The sequence below is a fragment of the Enoplosus armatus genome, chromosome 12 (assembly GCF_043641665.1).
Source record: "Enoplosus armatus isolate fEnoArm2 chromosome 12, fEnoArm2.hap1, whole genome shotgun sequence".
Classification (NCBI taxonomy): Eukaryota; Metazoa; Chordata; class Actinopteri; order Centrarchiformes; family Enoplosidae; genus Enoplosus; species Enoplosus armatus.
In genome coordinates, this window is record NC_092191.1 from 18975811 (window position 1) to 18994551 (window position 18741).

Here is an 18741-nt window from a genome sequence, read left to right on the forward strand (position 1 = left end):
ACTAATCGTTAGTTGCAGCCCTAATAAGCAGTAATGTAAAGTGTACCCAACTTAAATGAAAAGCAAAGATGTTGTTTTGATCCTGTCACATATTTATCAGACATATCTGATACATTTAGTAAAGACTTAATTACAACATATGTTGATATGTCCCTTCGATATAACTCACATTAATATTACACTTAATGTTATGTTACAACTATCCCTTGTGAAATGTTTGGTGCAAAGGCAGAACATGAATACAGAGACTGTAGTTAAAAGCAGTGGATATGTGATAAAAATAGCTTTTTATTTTAGCCTAATTTCAGCCTTCCTCCAGCCTTGACAGGGTATCAGGTTCATGCACTGACACCAGATCACATAGGATACAGACAGGCTTTTCTGCCCCTCTCCACCTCAGACCAACGCTTATATGATGTATTTGATGTCTTTGCACCACTTTTTCGACGCTCGGCATGAGCAAGTTATTGAATACAGACACGAGATAGGGCACACATATGCTACTGACACTCAAATCAGCGCAATTAAGAGAGGCAGCGATGCCCTTCCAACAGACCTGAAGCTGCAGCTGTTGTGTACATTAATCCTTTGCAAACAGGCTCCAAGCCCTCCAAGTCATATCTAATAATAGCGAGGAGTCAGTTTACATGAAGAAAATCAACACAAAAAAAAAAGCAGTCCTACTCATCCTGTGTGTCCTTGTTATCCTGATTTTGATCAGTCACAACAATCATTAATCAAATTACACAAACAGAACTAAAATGATCATAAATGGAACACTGCCGAGTGAGATAATACACAGCCCACACAGATGAACGGGCCCCTGGCTAAACACGGCACCACACATCCAGGCAGGTTAAGATAATTCAATTAAACATTCAAACAGAAATAGACCCGAGCTCGTCTGAGGCTGAATGTCAGAGATTTTCCGAGACAATGCGCAGCAGATGAGGCTGATGTCAAAAGGCAGCCAACAGGACACTGTGAACAACAATTAAATTAGGGGGTGGTGTGTTTTTACCTTCAGAATAAACCCAGCTGGCCCCCTGTGAAGGACTGGTTAAATCCTCAGAGTGCACCTGTGCTCAAAGAGGGAGATTCCGAGTCTTCTGGTTGCGGCCACCTGGGGAAATCTTGGACACAGGCGGATGCCCAGCCTTCCCGGTTCCCGGGGTTAACCTTGGAGTTTATAGGAAAATATGGAGCCGAGTAGCTAGGGTAACCTGTCACCAGTACAAGTAGCAACATTTCTCAGCACAGTAGTCGCAGGTTATTTTAGGGAGGCCTGGCCCATGTGTCTGGGTGGCGTCCCTGCTCATTGGCCAGGGAGGGCATGCTGTAAAGGGATTCCTCCTCCAGTGGTCCGTCAGAGACCTCCATCCTACAGAATTAGAAGCCCCTTGTTGAGCCTCTCGCACACTAATGTTAACACAGCAGATTAACAGCAATAATCAATTCCTAAGCACTGATGTTGTGTGTGATATGCTGTGAAAAGTACAGGTGGTAAGAACATCTGGCAGGAGTGTGCGACTGGATTCAAGGATTTTATTGGTTGTAGAAAAAAAAAAGACTTCTTTGCAACAGATTTCTGAAACAGCATTTGAGCCAAGTGGAATTTTATTCACAGTTGTTTTAACAGGGATATTTTTTGCAGTAGTAACGGTAGAGAAAAAGTTGACATAGTACATCCAGTGTTTGGCACGTGCAATGACTCTGATTTCCTTCTACTTGACTGGGTTTCTTATCACGCCTACTTATTGAAGAGAACAAGACCCAGATTTCAAATCTTGAATAGTGGAAAAACAAAGTCATCTCTGTGTCCCATGATTAATGAAATTAGTTTATTTGAAAGACAATGAGAACCACTTCCAAGACCCACCGACAGAAACGAAAAGCAAGCCTGAGCATCTATTTACACTTAAAACAGTGTAAGACCTTGTATCAAATACTTCTTTTCAAGTGAATCATTTAACAAAAATGCATCTGTGACAAAAGCTAGTGTACACCGATCACGATGCAAAGACCAAAAAAAAACATTTACATCATGAACAGGCTATACGTGTTAGGAACATTTAATGCACGAGTATGCCAAACTCGGGCCAAACAATATTTGCATATCATTTGTTTTGTAAAATCCATCAAGCATCAGGTTCGATATATTTACAGTTCAGGGACGATTTAGGTAAGTTGTCAAACACATGGTGTGGTGACCAACAATCCCGGCCGATCCTACACGCAGGGATAAAACAGACAAGTGATATTTAAAAGGTAGAATTTGACTCGAGCCTGACAAACAAAACGGGTCAACCAAAGCTTAAAACTTGTTAGTATAAAAAAAAAAGAAACGGCTCAGATAGCATTCAACATTAACAATGTCAGCTCGAATCCAATGCATTATATATATATAAAAAAAAACCAAACACAAGTACTGCAAAACTTCTTTGGCGTAACGGGAAAATACAATCCAGTTTACCACCACAGTAAAGGCAACATGAAGAAGAGAATCATAGTTGAGGTCAATGACTTAGTTCCCCTTGTTCTCATTTCTTTCCACACTTTGTGTCGAGTGAAGCCGCGGGGTTACAGACACGGTGGCTGAAACCCAGGGATTTGTAGTATTATCGCATGGACAGTATTGTTAGCAGCAATAGAAAGTCTTGATTAGCCCAGTCTATCAAAAAAAGACACTTCCATGTTAAAGGTTAGGAATGAAATACCCATCATCAGCCTATCCCTCGTTATCCGATAAGAACAGACACCATTGAAGGCACTCTTCAAATGAAGAGAACGTGAGGAAAACCATTTCAGCGCACGCAGCAGCATCCCCCAAATACTGAAGCTGGGTGCATCATAGTCACAGAGGAAAGCACCATAATGGAAGTCTGTGTGCTTTTTTTTCTCTTTTTTTTTTTTTTTTTAAGTGCAGCGAGATTAAGCTCCTGCTCAACAACTCAACATCATGTTCTCTTTGTTGTTCACAGTGTTTTTGTGACCTTGAAGTCGACAGAGATGAAACTGACACATTGTCAACATTAAACCTAGTGCAGTGAGCCAACTCGTGATAAAGATGTGGGAGGCACAGTGATAGTTCCGCAGCCAGCTATCAGGAGTCTTCGCTGGCCCGTTTGCGAGACTGGTCGCCTCTGGAAAATAAGAACACATGACATCAATGATTTCAAGTGTAAAAAGTATTCAGACTGTCACTATCTGAGACTGAAGCCTCAGAAAACTGACCGTGGAAATCCGTTCATGGAGAGCTCCAACTGTAACTTCTGGTCATGAGCAGCGTAGTCAGGCAGCAGAGACTCCACAGCAGGGGGGTTGATTTGGGGAATAAACCCAGAGAAGAGACTTGGGGCTAACTGGGCCCAATCTGAAAGAGGGGACCAAAAACCTATAAAACAGATGAACACACGTGGTGCAGCTTATTCTGAATGCTGGTGGAGAAATAAACTAATATGTCTGTTTTGTTTGCTGCAGTTGAGGCAAAAGGATTACATTTGCTTGGAGCAGAGACGCACTTAAATGCAAAAGAGCTTTCTGGCAGCAGAACACATACGAACAATGAACATAGCACACCTGGGCGGAGGCTGTAGAGGCCTTTCACCACACTGGCCATTGTAGATGGCTGCACTTGAAATGGCATGGAATGAGCTTTGATGAGTAGAGCTGAACAAGAAGAAAAATAACAATAAAAACACAAGTATTTCAGAGGTCATTTGTGTCAGCAAGGAATCAAGTCTTCTCTAAGGGACTCCAGGATAAGAGACCGCAGCACAATTAGATGAGACAAAAATCTGTCCTGGTTTTGGGCAAAGGGAGATTTTTTGGTGACAACTTTTGTTACACGTTCACAATTACGAGTAGAGGAGCAATGTTTCAAATGTCACGACCGCCATCAGGGCTTTAAGTAAAGGCAGCACACTCACGCATCAGTGTGTTCACGTGTTTTTCTGCAACGTGATCGGCAAACAGCTTCATCAGATCCTCCTTTAGGTCTCTGTTCAGTTTCGACTCGATGTAGAACTTGTTCTGAAAACATTCAAACAAAACTGAATACCAGAGGCGGAATGTGATAGAAATTTCACTTAATAGACCGAGTTCTATGTTGTCTTTACAACAGATAAAAAAGACCAATAAATATGCATACCAGGTACATGAACACAGGAACTATACATTGAAGAGAAGCTGTGTATTGTGTCAGCGCAACGTTGAAGTTCTCAATGAAGTTCTCAGGTGGGCTGGCCTGGAAAACATAATAAAAGTGTTTACAGACAATTTGATAGTTTCTGTATGTGCTGTATATAGTCATTTCCTTACTTGTAGATGGGAGGAAGCCTGTTGCAGATGACTTGTTATTTTCAATGTCAAATCATTGTAGAGCAGCTCAGAGTGTTGCTGACAAACACACTTGTAGACGTAACTGGGGAAACCAAAGCAAAAGAGAAACTCAGACAGAAACTCCGCATTTCAGGCTAAATAAAATCACCAGTGATGCACTTGGCAGCTTTATGGGGCTCCCCGAGGCAACAGAAATCCCATACTGCAGAGAAACCTGGCCTAGCTCACGTGTGTGTGCTGTTTCAACATCCCTTTACCTGTATATCTGTGCATACGAAACAGAGATGTGGTCTGTGGGGTTCTGGATCAGCAGACGGTCGATTGCCTTCTCCAGGTTTGGCCAGTGGTTTTTCCGGTAGTCTTCTACAGCCATGGCATTCAGAACTGAGTGAAGAGAGGAGAGCTGGTCAGGTTTGAAACGACCCGTTACATCAGGCTACTTGATTCTGGTCAAAACCACCATCCCTAACAGATGGTGGTCTGCTGCTATGGGCACCAGTCTACAAGCATGAGTAATATAGCAGCAGGCCGAGCTGCTGAGGAACTACAGGACACCAGGCCATGCTGTCACGGTGCTGCTGCTTCAAGTGAACTTACGGAACTTGGAAGTAGAATCGAGGGTGAATTTTCCCTCGACGGCGGCTGGCGGAGCCGTGCAGTCGGTCTCGCTGACTTCGCTGCTCTCGCTGCCTGAATCCGAGTCCATGAACTTTGACCCCCCGGTGCTGCCGGACCACACTTTAGCTCGTCGAGTACCCGGTTCTCCTCCCGGCACCGGTAGACAGACGGGCTGCGGGACCGTCGTTGCATCCGACAGCTGGCTTCTCAGATACGTGCGGACTTTACTGCTGCTACTCGCACAATAGTTGTGGTTATGGTCGTCTTTTATGTCCAAACTGTCATCTTCCATGGCCTCCATTTTTACAACCGCTCCTGTGTGCCGAAGCCTGGTGTCACTACATAAACATTTCAGATAACAAATAAGGATAAAGACAGAAACTGTCAAACGTCTTTAGCGGTGTCCATCTCGGTTTTGCTGTTGTTAGCTGAATTTTTACGACACGTCGTATCACCGGACAGCTGAGAGAAAACAGGGAAATGTAGTTCAAAGGACTTTGGTTAAACAAAGAGAGTTCCTAGGCCTCGTTTATGTAAAGCTCATCCAGCTGCACCGCGTACAGCTGTTTAAAGTTTTAATATTAATGAACCAACCGTTAACAGATTGACTAGCTTGATATTCCAGCTAAATTAAATGAAAGGTTGAAACCTCATATTACCGTACGACGCATGCGCAAATAGGAACTTGTAGCGATAGTAATCCACATACTCGCCCGACACCTTTTAAGGTTAAATCCTTACATACTGTACTGTATGTATGTTATAAAGACACCTTTATCAGAATATAATGTTGAAATGTGACTCATTGTCTCTCGCAGAAACCCTCTCACTCCAGTTACACTCTTTGAAAACCCCGTAAAGTGGAGCGAGGAAGTATCAGGTTGAGCTCAGCGGCGCTAGGTGGCGCACTACTCACGCCTGTACATTCAAATTGAAGACAGTGATGTGAACACCTGGAACGAGTGTGTATGAAATAACAAAAATGAATGGTCAATGTTGTTCATTGTTTTTTTTTGTTTTTTTTTACTGAGACCCAGAGAAGAAGAGTTAACAACTAAAATGATGTAAAAAGTTCTTATTTCTTTAAACCGTAAACAAAACATTACCATGTGAATGGTAAGTGAATTATGTTGGTGTAGACATTTAACGTCACATTGGCTCAAATATGACTGAATATCTACCAACACTTAATCTTCACAGGCAGCAGACTCCTGTATGATAAAAATAAACTGTTTTAACTTTATATGCTATAAAAAGTGACATGGGCAACAAAACCAGCTTAATATGAAGGGGGGGGGGGGGGGGGTGCCATTTTTCAATGTGAACTCATTGAACATATTCCTAAGGCTTAATATTACAACTTAGTATAACTTTGTACAGATAAAAACTATCATCTTACTACTTTGATGAGTATGTCTCACATCAGAGTACAAAAATAAGAAGCTTGACCATAAAAAGTAGCTGCCACATGTCAGAGGGAACACCGTGTCAATTGTTGTATTTTTTCCAAGATTTAAATGACAGGTTAAACATACAAAGCTTGTCACCACGTAGGAGTGTGTTGATAAAGTGTTCTTTGGCCTAAAATGAAAGAGTAAGGTTTTTCTAGCATTTACCCCCATGGATGGAGTTTTTCATATTGCAAGTTAGACAACGTGTTCAAGTAAATCATCTGAAGATTTATGTATGTGTCTGAAACTCATAGTACCCACTATTTAGCAGGCAGTAGGCATATGTATTTACATGTTTCCCAATGGTAACATGAACCAACTCTAAAACACATCATTAGACCACAGCTGACATCACACTACAGACTGGGACGTTTGAGGTCTTCGCTTGTAATGACTGCAATTAAGGAATTAAAGCTTAATCTAGTGTTGCATTCAAGGTACGCTGCAGTAGATGAGAGCATCGGCTACATTTCTGAAAATGTGAATGCAAAGTGAGATGAGCACAAGAGAAAAACAACTACTGCATTCTATTTAGTAAGTAGTATACAGTATGAGGTTTCAGACACAATGCATGGGACCAGAAAGAAAGAAAAAAAACAAGGAAAACAAACGTGCTGCATATTCACACAAAGTTGTCACGCAATTTCAGCTTTATGAAAAATAATAGTAAGGTTGATGAGTCAAAAATATACGAAACATATATATATATATATATATATAAAAAAAAAGACAATTAGTGCTTTGTCGACTGTGTACTTTACATTTAAAGGTGTGTGGTGCTCTGAGTCTTTTCAGAAGTATTGTCTGTCTGCACACTTGATGTGGCCTCATTGGCTAAAGTGTGTTGTATTGTGTCTCTGAGGCAGGTCTCTCCATCCGCAGCTAGTGTGCAGGCCTCCTCCGGCTCGCTGTCTTCTTCCATCCCATCTGCGCTGCATTCAGACTCGTCACTGTCACTCCCACAGGAGCTCGACGTCTCATCTTCAGAGTCAGAGTAAACCTCCGCCCCGTGGAAGATGTAGTGATTTGGTCCTTGAAACAGGTACTGCCCTGCTGTAGGGAAACAATACAAACAATTTACAGTGCTGAAACCAATATCTGGAGAAAATCTATCATTGTATATCTATGTGCTATCTACTCAATGTCTTAGGCTTTTAGATTATTTGGATTCGCATGCATTTGCCTGCTGTATGAAGGAAAAGAAACGGGGTCAGCACGTGTTTAAACACACTTGTGTCTCACTTTACATACATTCCAAATAAATGTGTTAATTAGAGTAAATTGTGTTGTTCTCTCTACCATGGCCTAAAGCTTACTCTCAAGGCGTTTGCTGATTGGACTTCTGTTGATTCGACTCATCCAGCATCGTCTACGGAATTCAAGGTTGGAGGTTTGGCTCTTTACTTCGCCGCCCTCCTCTTTTGGTGTGTCTTCTGCTGATAACTCTAAAGGCTCAGCCGTCTCTTCACTGGGACACTGAGCATTTGGACAAGGCTCTGGAGGTGTAACATTACTACCAGCAGTCTCTGTGACATTCGGACTTTCTGTCTCCTCTGAAGGCTTAGTTACGGAGTCTGTACTGTGCTGCTTCTGCTGCTCCTCCTGAGCTGCGGCGCTGGAAGCAGGCAAGGCCTCATTTGGTGGCTGTTCTAGTAACCGTGGGGGTTTCTCTGTGATCTCTGTGAGTCTTACAGTGTTGTAGCAGAGCTGCTCAAAGTCTCCACCCAAACGATGACAGAGCTCGTTGACAATGACATCACAGTCCCCAAGTAGCTCCACATCAAAATTGAGGTGAGGCAGCTGCTCCCTATTGATCAGGACCTGAGGCACTTCATGAGGAATGGAGTCTGGGTGGGATGATGAGAAAACGGTTATGTATTGTTTGTTTGGATTTACTGTAAGCATAAATGAAACATATTGATCACTGCATGCATCTTACAGAAAACAGAAATCCATTCATCTGAACAAAACATACTTGGGATGAGGGCAACTGGTCGGACTTTAAGTGAGGAGCCAATGACAATCAGGAGGTCCACCTCGTCTTTGTCCTGCTTCATGGCTCTGTGGAACATTTCTGGAAGGTTCTCTCCAAAGAAGACGATGTCAGGTTTCATGATTGCCAGGGGAATATCTGAACACCGTGGACAACGAGGGACAACCTGCAGGACAAATTAATATCATTAGCATAACAACAAAATATTGTGTGAAAGGAATGCCGTGCAAAATGTCATCTTTACTTAGATAGGGGTTGCACTGATGGATGGTGCAAAATCTTTGGGGAGATTTGTTTATTTAAGGTATGTTTAATTATATTTTCTCTGCCTGGGGGTATTCACTACAGTCAATTTGTGCTGGAGCTGAAAACCACATTTTAAAACATGTTCATGACTTACAAAAAAGACCCAAATTACAAAACAAAGAAAATAAAAACAATACACATTTTCCTTTTTAGCGCTGGTGGTATCTAGTTAAGCAAATATTCAGCAATGGCTCCCTTACAGAAAATCATGCAATGCAGCAATTAATAATGGTTATCTGTTGCACCTGTGTTTGGTAAGTCAAAATCTCTGCTGTGAAAAGGGTCAATTCATCTTTAGTTTCACTCCAAATTGCTCCTCCAGGTCCCCACCCCTGGACTGGAACCAGTGCTAACGCCAAGTTACATACATAAAATCTCTTACACAGCACATGTGCACAGATCAGCTTCCTTGGATTCTTCACTGGAAGTTGCTTGTTAAGGTTGTTAATAAAGTTGCTGTGTCTTGTGACTGTCTGTGACTTTGATGATGCAGTGTCCAATAGTGTATATAAATGTGATATCTTGGATCAGTTTGTCATGGATAAATACCTGGTTAAAGATGTCTTCCCTTATAGCCTCACAATCCACTTTGTGTTTACAGACAAGACAGGATGCAGTTGCAAACGACCCTGAAATAAAAGTTATTAATGACCTTTCATCATCACCATGAACAGAACTATATCAAAAAATAACCAAGATCCAAGATCTATTAGCGGTGTCACTTACCATGACACTGGATAATCCGCTGGACTCCAGCCACTTGTTCTAATGTATCAATGTTTTGTGTATAATTGCGCAGCAGCTTGTCCTGCTTATCCAGCATAGATATGAATTTGTGACAGGGTGAAGGCTGGAACTGACCAGGGTAGATCTCCTGTAACACAGAGGATGCATTCATTCACTTGTGGACTAAAAGCATGCTATAATCATGCATATCACCCAGTTTTATGCTACATTCAAGTTAAATCAAGGGCCACACAAGGGCCTCATGCACCATATATTACTACATTAAGGCATTTATTCATAGACCTTCTTCATGCAAAGGGCATTTGTCTCATCTATGTGCTCCAGGGTAAACAGTGTATCTGTGTATCTATGCATGATACGTGAGCATGTTTGGTTTTGAATAAATACTTTTAACAAGGTGTATTATCTTATCCCATCACAAACCAGGATTTTAGTTGGTGTTTTTGATGCATTGTCATAAACTTTGATTTGCACAAAAGCAAGTGGAGCAATGAACAAACCTTAGCAAACTTGAAAAAGGGCCTTGGGTCCCGTCTGAAATATTCAATGTCAAACATAGCTTGAGGGTCTGGAAGATCAGGAAAATCTACAGCAAGCCGTGCATAAATTCCATCTCTGGAGCGAAAGTCTGGTATTCCACATGAAACTGACACCTACAGAAGACAAAGGCATATAAGCATTCTGACTTAATAGCATGAACATTGGTACTATGTAATCACAATATGTAATATTACCACTGTATACTACTGTAAATGCATACCCCAGCACCAGTCAGCACAAGGATCCTTTTACTTTCATGGAGTAGCCTGACCACATCTTCTAAGGTGTTGATATCCTTCCGCTTCTTTCTTTTTGGAGGTTCTGAGATGTTGATGATGATCTGCCACAATGTCATGTCGTCTAAATCTGGTGGGAGTACAGTCTCAGGCAGCAAATCCCTCAGAATGGTCCTCGGATCAGTCTCTCTAATGTGTTGCTGGATGAAACTGTAGGAACCTATTCAAGAATGCAACATCTCAGCATGAGTCCAAAATGTATATGCTGTGTCGCTGCGTGCAATCATAATGTACTACTTATTTAATAGATAATATCAGAGAAGTAATAAAAGCTGCTGCAGGCAAGGCTTTTTGCCAAATGCTACCTAAATTCACATAGTTACCTATTTGCGGTTGAGGAGTCCAGTCGCTGGAGCTTGCATGTGAGGACCTGTCATCTTCGTCATTGATGTGGTCCGGTGTGACAGCCAGGCCGTTGGAGGGGAGGTCGTCATGTCCAAGGAAATCTGAGCACACAGAAGTTTGGAACATGAACAAATACAACTGGAGATAAGTGGCGTCCATCTCTAATAACCACTACGATCGGTTACAACCAACATCCACGTCAACAACCTCAGCGTGGTGAATTAAAGCCAACATTAACTTCAGTGAACATTAGTGGGAAAGGAGATGTAAAGCGGCTAACACATGCTAAGTTGCTATCAAAGTTTAGTGCCGTGAGGGAATTAAGTTGAATCGTGGAATCCCCACAAGAGGTGTGACAAGCACTTCTCTCTTTCTTTTGTAGCGTTAACGTTAACGATATAAAAGATGAAGCTGTCCCGTTGAGAAGAACACGCTTCCTAATACCCACATATCTTTACCGTGTTTAACGTTAGCGAACTTCTCTCCTGTTTCAAACTCGCCGGTTAACTTGGTAAAACAAGCAGTGCCCACTGTATGACGCGTAACGTTAGCTAAATACTTCAAGCTTTGTTAAAGGTCCGGGTCTTTTCATACCAGCACCCTCCTCCGTTGTCCCAAGTACTGCGCTGTCGTCTAGTTTCACAACTGGTTTGTGCGGCTCGGAGACCAGCAATCCCAGTCCATTGTTGTCTCCGCCTTGCGCCGCTGGGGCCTGCTCTACCGCCATCACCGGCTTTGCTTCCTTCTCCGTTGGCTGCGCACAATTCACCGCTGCCTCCCAGCTCTCCGTAGCCCCAGAGACGCATGAGTTTTGACCTGCTTTGGCCACTTTGAATCCGTGGTTGGTCACCGGACTGATTTTCGACCTTTTCGCGGCAGGTTCTTCCATTTCGGAGGCGCCTGAAAAGGCCGTTCCGAGACTGCTCTCTCCGTCCGCCATCTTCAGCCCGCAGAGCCGCTGAGCAGATCCTCCCTCCCGGACAGCTGGCTCATTTGCATAGAGCACGTGACTCCTTCTCCACCAGTTAGTCACGGCTGGAACGTCCCCCTTTTTACGTCAATGACATAAAACCATAACAAAATATTGCTGCCTTCAAATACTGTCAGATGTTTTTATTTAGCAAAGGTCTCATAAATCACCGTACTAAGTTGTGAGTAAAACGCAGACGTCAAACGTTTTGATAAGCACGTGAGCCGTGTCAATAGATATCTTTTATAATTTTTGCTTAAGGATACCTTTGCCTTGATTTCATGCCCCCGTAAATGCTCGAAATTTCGAGCAGAGTGGGAGCTTTAGCTAGACACATGAATGCAGCATACGTCATGTATGGTGAAAAGAGACCGCTGCTTTCCCCCCACAACTCAGGAGAGATCTCCCTTGAAAAAATAACAATTTGGCAGTCTCTCCATTAATTACCCAAAGCTAGCTGACAAAATAATAATAATAATAATTATAATAACGATAATAACAAGATGAACTTTGAGAATATTGTCAGTGAGTGACCCACAGCTGCAGCGAGAGGGAGCCCATCAGCGACCCTTGAACCGACAGCCGTCATCCAGGATAGCAGACACTGAAGCGGCTCCGTTACAAGAAACCACGCACACGTTATAACATCTTTTTATGGAGGCTGTTTTGAACCTCAAACCAGAGGACTTGGAGGATTACTACGGGTTATTAGGATGTGATGAATTGTCGTCGGTAAGTTCTGGCCAATGGCTTTAAGGATCAGCCTATTTGCTGGGTGACACAATGATTGTCTGGATCTACAAACCAAAACATTCTGGCTTAAGAGTTCAGAAGTGGAAGGTAACTTTCATGCTGGGTGTACGACAACGATCAGCAACTTGTAAGTAGGTCAGCCAAAAGATTCATGAATGATGTATTCTCCAGAGGTTAGTCTGAACCAACACAGACCTGTTGATGCTTCAGCAAAAGATGCGAGAGGGAAGTCGTGCGTCATCCAGTGTCTCTGTGGGTTGCGTTACAGTATTGGTCCTAAATAATTCATTCTTCAGCATGTCCACATGTATAACTAAATGTAATACAATGAAATATAGACATGTCATTAACCGCACAAAGCTCTGACAACGTAAATGCGTCAAAAAAATGAAAGATGTCTTCATTGTCTAGCAACACTTAGAACAATACTCATGTCACACCAGCACTAAGTCAATGCATTTGAAGACCTCAAAATAAACGGATCAATATGATTTTCAAGATAGCATAAAGTAGCAGGTTCATAGTTTATATATTATATGGTGATTTTATATTGTGTATAGGCATACCTGAATATTTTGAAAATTCAAGAAAGAGATGTTGGGGGGAAAAAAGGAGAAAATCACTGGGTATATTTTGAATATGAGAATGATATTGAATTTGGTTTGTGGCCTCTTAGTCGCACATAAATGTGTGTAAATGTGACCGTGTTTTACCACTGTGAACAATGTCCTTTTTAAAAATTAAATAAGTGACTGATTCCTGAATGAGATTGGCAAACGTGCATCATATTTATTTAATCTTTTACCCTGCAGACTGAACAGATTCTCAACGAATACAAGATCCGAGCCTTGGCATGTCACCCAGACAAACACCTAGACAACCCAAGAGCAGGTAGATATGTGGACCACTGCTGTGACACACGTGTGTATTTAACAGGAATTTAAAATGCTGACAAATAAAAAAAATTATATAGCCAGAAGTGTGATTTGAAGTCAAGGTGAAATACCTTTTTTGGATGATGTTTTGTTCAGTTTTCTTACGTATCTCACAAACAGTTAATGCCTCTTTCTGATGCCTTGACTTCAAAGCAAATTATGTTAATGGAGAGCTGCTTACAAGTGCACGCAGAGAAGAGGGTATTATTCCTCCTAATTTGGTAAGCATAGTGTTCCATTTTTGACCCTGATATTTTCCTTCTTTCTGCCAGTGGCAGATTTCCAAAAGTTGCAGGAAGCCAAAGAGGTTTTATGCAATGAAACCAAAAGAAAAAACTATGACCTTTGGAAAAGAAGTGGCGTCACTGTTCCATTTCATGACTGGCAAGCCTTGAATGACTCTGTAAAAACTGTATGTAATGTCTTTACTTTAGTATTGCCTTTTCAAAATACTGCGTGATGTGTGTAACTGAGAAAGCTGGTGATATATTATATATATATATCTATTTGCAGTCAATGCACTGGGCTGTGAGAACTAAGAAGGAACCGATGTTGGAGGGCTCAGCAGCAGAAATCCCTGCCACTTCCCAAGCAGAGGACCTTCATCGTGAGCAAGAAGCACCAAAGAGCCCTTCATATGATACCATGCCATCCGCAAGTAAGCACCAGAAAGGCACATGATACTTGATACTCAGAGGAGCACTTTGTGTGACTAGAGGAAAAACTTGGGCTGCTTAAGTGTCCCTCTGCTGTGACATTAGGGACAATGACAATAAAAAAAAGGGGGCACTCATATTAAAAAGGTTACTGTGTATTAACCCCCTTTTTTGTGAAGTGCTGCGTTTTTCCCTTCATGGCAACCACTTTAATGCTCTAAATCATATCGTATATCATATAATCATATTGTGTACATATTATTGTATTGAATGATAATCTTCTGCCATAGCAGTGGTTTCAAACTGGTCTGTAGGACCCTGCTGGTAGGTTTCATTCATTTCATCTAGTTTTCAGCATCAGTCCAGAGGGCCACAGGCGTAGGCTACCTGCTGCTTTTCTGTTTTAGTTAACTGGGTTTGCAGAAAAATCAGTACCTACTGGACGGCTAGGAGGACTGCAACCTGCAACTCTTCATCTAACCAGCTCACCATGACTCCTTCTATTACCATTCCTCCCTCGACACACGTGAATCTGATTCAGCAACAACATGCACGATAATGTTGCCTGTGTAGACACATTTGGAAAGTTAGAAGTCAGTCGTAACTTTGGTGACAAGCAGGATAATGTGGGCCTGCTCCAAACCTGGATAGGAAATTTGGCCATTGAATAACATCATTTATTAAGTCTTCAGCCTTTTATTAAAATGTTAAAATGAACCTCTAAATGGGCTGAAAATGTGAACCTGTTGTGGTTAAAAGAATCACACTTTTTATGACTTCATGAGAGCCTTTTCACTAGTGTATTATTATTGTTGAGCAAGTAATTGTTATATAATGTGTATTACGTTATAAAATGTTTAAACATTGCTTGCTGTATTACCTTTGCAGGTCTGAACTGTTTCTGTCCCATTCATTATTTACTGTGTACGACCAAGGAGTATCTATTGTGTACACAGTTTTAAATCCTATAAAATTAACTGACTTTTTCTTTATCATCATTGCTTAGGTGATTACTGCCATCGACGTTTCCGTTGGGCTGCTGACTCACCATCAAGCCTGTTGCAGAGGTTTAGAAATTATGAAATATAAATACATCAGCAGTTTAGTTTTGTTTAAATGTTTGTGTTGTGTGCCTTGTTGTCATCCTTCTTCAGTTGGGACGCTGTTAAATGTGGTGTGAATTCCTGTGGATGTGGCCTGGCTGTGAACTTCCACTAAACTTGCCGCATAAACTGGAAATTGTGAGCTCTGAATGTGTCCGTTGCAAGTGTGAACTTCTTTGTCAAACAAAAATCAGACAGCCGCATATTAGATTATGTGAATAGTATATTTTGTCAGCAGTCTTGCCCTTTTGTGAATTATGTTCACGACCACACAATGGAGATATGATCATGCCTGATACTGGAGTACCTCTAATGCTGTAATGTGTATTTTTGTGTTGCTGTCAAGATCTTAATGTTGGAAACATAAAGCTGAAACACGTCATGTACATTATTTTGCTTATGTGTATTACTACTATCGTGTGTTTGCGTGACATCGGTACTCTTACAGTGATTTTAATCAGAAGTAATTCAAAACATCTAGCCAACATTTTGTGGAAACAAATGATATCCCTTATTTTTAATGTAACTCGAATTATTTCACATTATTTGACTACTACCATCATGTTTATATTGTAACTGTAAAGTTCTTTCAAGTGTAGGTAGATTATAAATGAGTGAAAATGTCATCATGTCAAACATTTTCTATAATTGTAAAAATGTAGTAAACAAGACTGGCTTCCAAATGTCAAGTGTATGCAATGTGTATCCATTGATCTAAGAGCACACTTTACCCGCCAACCTAAGCTACAAAATAAATATAGCTGGAATTGTTTATTGTGTTTTCAGTGTGAGCAAGGCCTGAGGAAGAAGAGGGAAAGGAAAGGTAAAGGTCATTCAAATGTCAGTATACCATTACTATTATCATCCAACACAACAGACACTGCTAAATAGATACTGCTGGAGCCTGTGCATCATGTTGGACACACATTGCAACTTACCAAGCCTGTTATGTGTCTTCATCTTCATTTATAGCACTTGTAAAGTGAATCAATAAAACATGCATCATATTATAATGTGGTCTATCCAAAGTCAAGGAACCTCGCCATGCACAATTCAACACTGCAGCTGCAGGTTTGTCGCCGCGAGATGTCGCTGTGCTTTTCACTGCTGACGTCACATTTGCAGAAGCTAAAAGCCCAATGAGTGTTTCAATTCCTCGCCGGGTGCGGTGGCGCGCGCCTGTAATCCAAGCTACCGGGAGGCTGAGGCTGGCGGATCGTTTGAGCTCAGGAGCTCTGAGCTGCAGCGGACTATGCCGATCGGGTGTCCGCACTAAGTTCGGTATCGATATGGTGCTCCTGGGGGAGCCCGGGACCACCAGGTCGTCTAAGGAGGGGTGCACCGGCCCAGGTCGGAAACGGAGCAGGTCAAAGCCCCCGTGCCGCTCAGTAGTGGGATCGCGCCTGTGAATAGACGCTGTAGTGCAGCCTGAGTAATACAGCGGGACCCAGTCTTTTGACACTCTTCCTACTGTTCAACCAACAGCTGTGACAACACACACGGTCAACAACAACGTCTTTATGAGTTTTTATGAGTTCTTCATCTTCTTGTTTCCATGAAAACCTGCAGAAAGCAGCTGCGTTTCTTTGTCCTACAGCGCCTCCACCTGGAGGAGAGGAGCAATGACTTTCAATCGCAGCAGTCAGTGCAACACCACAGAGGCTGAACTAACAGGGTTTTCACACACACACACACACACACACACACATCAGGACTGCAGACATTTAACACTGTCTTTCTGTCAGGTTGTAAGGTTGTTGTGGTCCACTGAAACAATTCATCATGTCAGATATGCATGATTTTACCAGGTGAAGTGTCATTAACACGGGGACAGATGGAGACAGGAAGTCCACTTTGCTCCTTTTCTCTCAGATAAATACAATTTATTTAACTAGATCTTTTTCATATTGTATAAAGCACATGCAGTCACGGTCACATTAACCTGTTGGGGGCTCCGCTTGATGACCTCCACCTCCTGACCTCTCTGCATGTTTATACCTGCTGCCTCCAAGTTCCCATCAAGTACAGTGGAATATACATGGTAGCTTCATCATTTGTCCTCACACCCGCTCACAGCTGAGCAATGTGGAAATGTGGATAAAACATATTTTCCCACATGTGATACATTTAAATGATTGATTATTAAGGAAAAATATAATATTTCTAACACTGTTTAAACTGTGCGACCACACCAACAGATGAAAAACCATTGTAAAAACTGCAAATACGGATCTTATACCTTTTCTCCAACACTTTCTGTGTCATGAGGTCTTTAATGTTGAAAATATAGTGTTAACAGTAGAGAAACTTGCATTCAGATACAGACACAATTATATTAATTGTTATTATTTTTTTCATTTTATTTTTTAAGTATTTGGAATAAAGGGAAAGAAAGGTTATGGTTTAGGTAAATTTGAGGTAAATTGAAAGAGTTATTGCTCAAAGGTTACATACAATGTGAGGCTTTACAGGCCCTCTGAGACATTATATGTCCAGCCCACGCTCTCTAAGAAGACAAGGCAAAACTCCCCAAAAGGGAAGAAACCTTGGAAGAGGCAATTCAAAGAGAGATCTCCTCTCCACAGATGGCTGGAATGGGAAAATAGGGGATAGGTAGAAAGAGTAGGGGGGTAGAGAGAGAAAGGGGTAGAAAGAGTAGGGGGGTAGAGAGAGAGAGGGGTAGAAAGAGTTGGGGGGTAGAGAGAGAGAGGGGTAGAAAGAGTTGGGGGGTAGAGAGAGAGAGGGGTAGAAAGAGTTGGGGGGTAGAGAGAGAGAGGGGTAGAAAGAGTAGGGGGTAGAGAGAGTTAGGTAATCAGGGACAGGTAGACAGAGTTGGGGGGTAGAGAGAGTGAGGGGTATGGAGTTGGGTGGGTGTTAGCTTGTAGGATGAGTAGGACGGCAGGTTCTCCTCCAGTTCACTTGAATAACTGGAGGAATCTTTTCCTCAGAGAGGGTCTTTTAGGTTTTTTGTCGACCCTATTCAGCTGTTGTTCGAGGTCAACAATCCTGTCCGCCATCCCTTCCCATCTCGTGTCCAGAGCTTTCTTCTCCTGCAGGGTGTGGTGGATGTCGCTGAGGGACTGGAGGAGACAGGATCTCTCCTCCTGCCACTGCAGCTGTTGTCTGTCCAGCTCACTCTGTGTCAGGGTCAGTGCAGCCTTGAGTTTGTTGTTGTCCTCAGTCTGCTGGGCCAGGCACGCGTCTAATTCTTTCTGGATCTCCTTTTGCCCCTGAAGATCTTTCTCCATCTGAGTCAGCTTCTGGAGAGCCTCAGCTTCAGTGTTCTTCTTGTCTAAAAGCTGAAGCTCCAGGTCTGTGATCTTGCTCACCCTCTCCAGCATAGCCTCTTCATAGAGAGCATTGCTTGTTTGGAGCGTTGTCTTTAACTGCTCCACCTCAGCCGCTAAAGCCTCATTCTCTCTCCTGAGCTTTGTGGTCTGCTCTGTTCTTCTGTCTCTGAGCTGCTGAAGCTCGAGCTCAGAGACGTAAATTGTGGCCTGCCGGGGGGAAGCCTCTACACCGTCACAGGCCTTGGCTGGTGTTTCCTTTAACTGCTCCACCAGAGCTGCTAAAGCCTCGTTCTCCCTCTTGAGTCCGGTGGTCTGTTCAGTCTCTCTGTTCCCGAGCTGCTGAAGCTGGAGATCAGGGACGTGAATCGTTGCCTGCTGGGGCGAAGCCTCAACCCCA

General features: G+C 42.4%; 3 protein-coding genes across 4 annotated transcripts; 1 reads left to right on the plus strand and 2 right to left on the minus strand.

Annotated features, from left to right (window-relative positions):
- Positions 1-3103: 3103 nt before the first annotated feature.
- cacul1 (CDK2 associated cullin domain 1) lies at positions 3104-5260 on the minus strand. The gene is made up of 8 exons (XM_070916425.1): positions 4939-5260; positions 4599-4725; positions 4321-4423; positions 4151-4246; positions 3930-4032; positions 3580-3669; positions 3235-3373; positions 3104-3143 (listed from the first exon to the last, which is right to left on the minus strand). The coding sequence occupies exons 1-8, from the start codon at positions 5258-5260 to the stop codon at positions 3104-3106; spliced, it is 1020 nt and encodes a 339-aa protein (XP_070772526.1).
- A 1782-nt stretch (positions 5261-7042) lies between these two features.
- Positions 7043-11577, minus strand: sirt1 (sirtuin 1). Its single transcript, XM_070915782.1, has 9 exons — positions 11232-11577; positions 10616-10738; positions 10217-10452; positions 9957-10109; positions 9436-9583; positions 9259-9338; positions 8386-8569; positions 7727-8257; positions 7043-7463 (listed from the first exon to the last, which is right to left on the minus strand). The coding sequence occupies exons 1-9, from the start codon at positions 11575-11577 to the stop codon at positions 7174-7176; spliced, it is 2091 nt and encodes a 696-aa protein (XP_070771883.1). The 3' UTR covers positions 7043-7173.
- A 541-nt stretch (positions 11578-12118) lies between these two features.
- dnajc12 (DnaJ (Hsp40) homolog, subfamily C, member 12) lies at positions 12119-15487 on the plus strand. 2 transcript variants are annotated; one of them, XM_070916259.1, is made up of 5 exons: positions 12119-12339; positions 13173-13251; positions 13568-13707; positions 13809-13953; positions 14958-15487. In XM_070916259.1, exons 1-5 carry the CDS (start codon positions 12262-12264, stop codon positions 15038-15040), a joined length of 525 nt encoding a protein of 174 aa, XP_070772360.1. In that variant the 5' UTR covers positions 12119-12261; the 3' UTR covers positions 15041-15487. The 2 variants fall into 2 exon arrangements, with proteins under 2 accessions (XP_070772360.1, XP_070772361.1); XM_070916260.1 differs by having other exon boundaries at positions 13809-13923.
- The last annotated feature ends 3254 nt before the right edge of the window (positions 15488-18741 follow it).

What these genes read in the sequence shown, in the direction of transcription:
- cacul1 (XM_070916425.1), bottom strand. Translation starts at nt 5,260, where the DNA reads ATGGAGGCCATGGAAGATGACAGTTTGGACATAAAAGACGACCATAAC. An exon ending in CGATTCTACTTCCAAGTTCC is followed by an intron (nt 4,726 to 4,938) that starts GTAAGTTCACTT and finishes CTCTTCACTCAG; the next exon opens with TTCTGAATGCCATGGCTGTA. An exon ending in CCTCTACAGCCTCCGCCCAG is followed by an intron (nt 3,374 to 3,579) that starts GTGTGCTATGTT and finishes CCCCTCTTTCAG; the next exon opens with ATTGGGCCCAGTTAGCCCCA.
- sirt1 (XM_070915782.1), bottom strand. Translation starts at nt 11,577, where the DNA reads ATGGCGGACGGAGAGAGCAGTCTCGGAACGGCCTTTTCAGGCGCCTCC. An exon ending in GACTCCTCAACCGCAAATAG is followed by an intron (nt 10,453 to 10,615) that starts GTAACTATGTGA and finishes ATTCTTGAATAG; the next exon opens with GTTCCTACAGTTTCATCCAG. An exon ending in ACCAGTTGCCCTCATCCCAA is followed by an intron (nt 8,258 to 8,385) that starts GTATGTTTTGTT and finishes CATCCCACCCAG; the next exon opens with ACTCCATTCCTCATGAAGTG.
- dnajc12 (XM_070916259.1), top strand. Translation starts at nt 12,262, where the DNA reads ATGGAGGCTGTTTTGAACCTCAAACCAGAGGACTTGGAGGATTACTAC. An exon ending in GATGTGATGAATTGTCGTCG is followed by an intron (nt 12,340 to 13,172) that starts GTAAGTTCTGGC and finishes TTTACCCTGCAG; the next exon opens with ACTGAACAGATTCTCAACGA. An exon ending in CCTAGACAACCCAAGAGCAG is followed by an intron (nt 13,252 to 13,567) that starts GTAGATATGTGG and finishes TCTTTCTGCCAG; the next exon opens with TGGCAGATTTCCAAAAGTTG.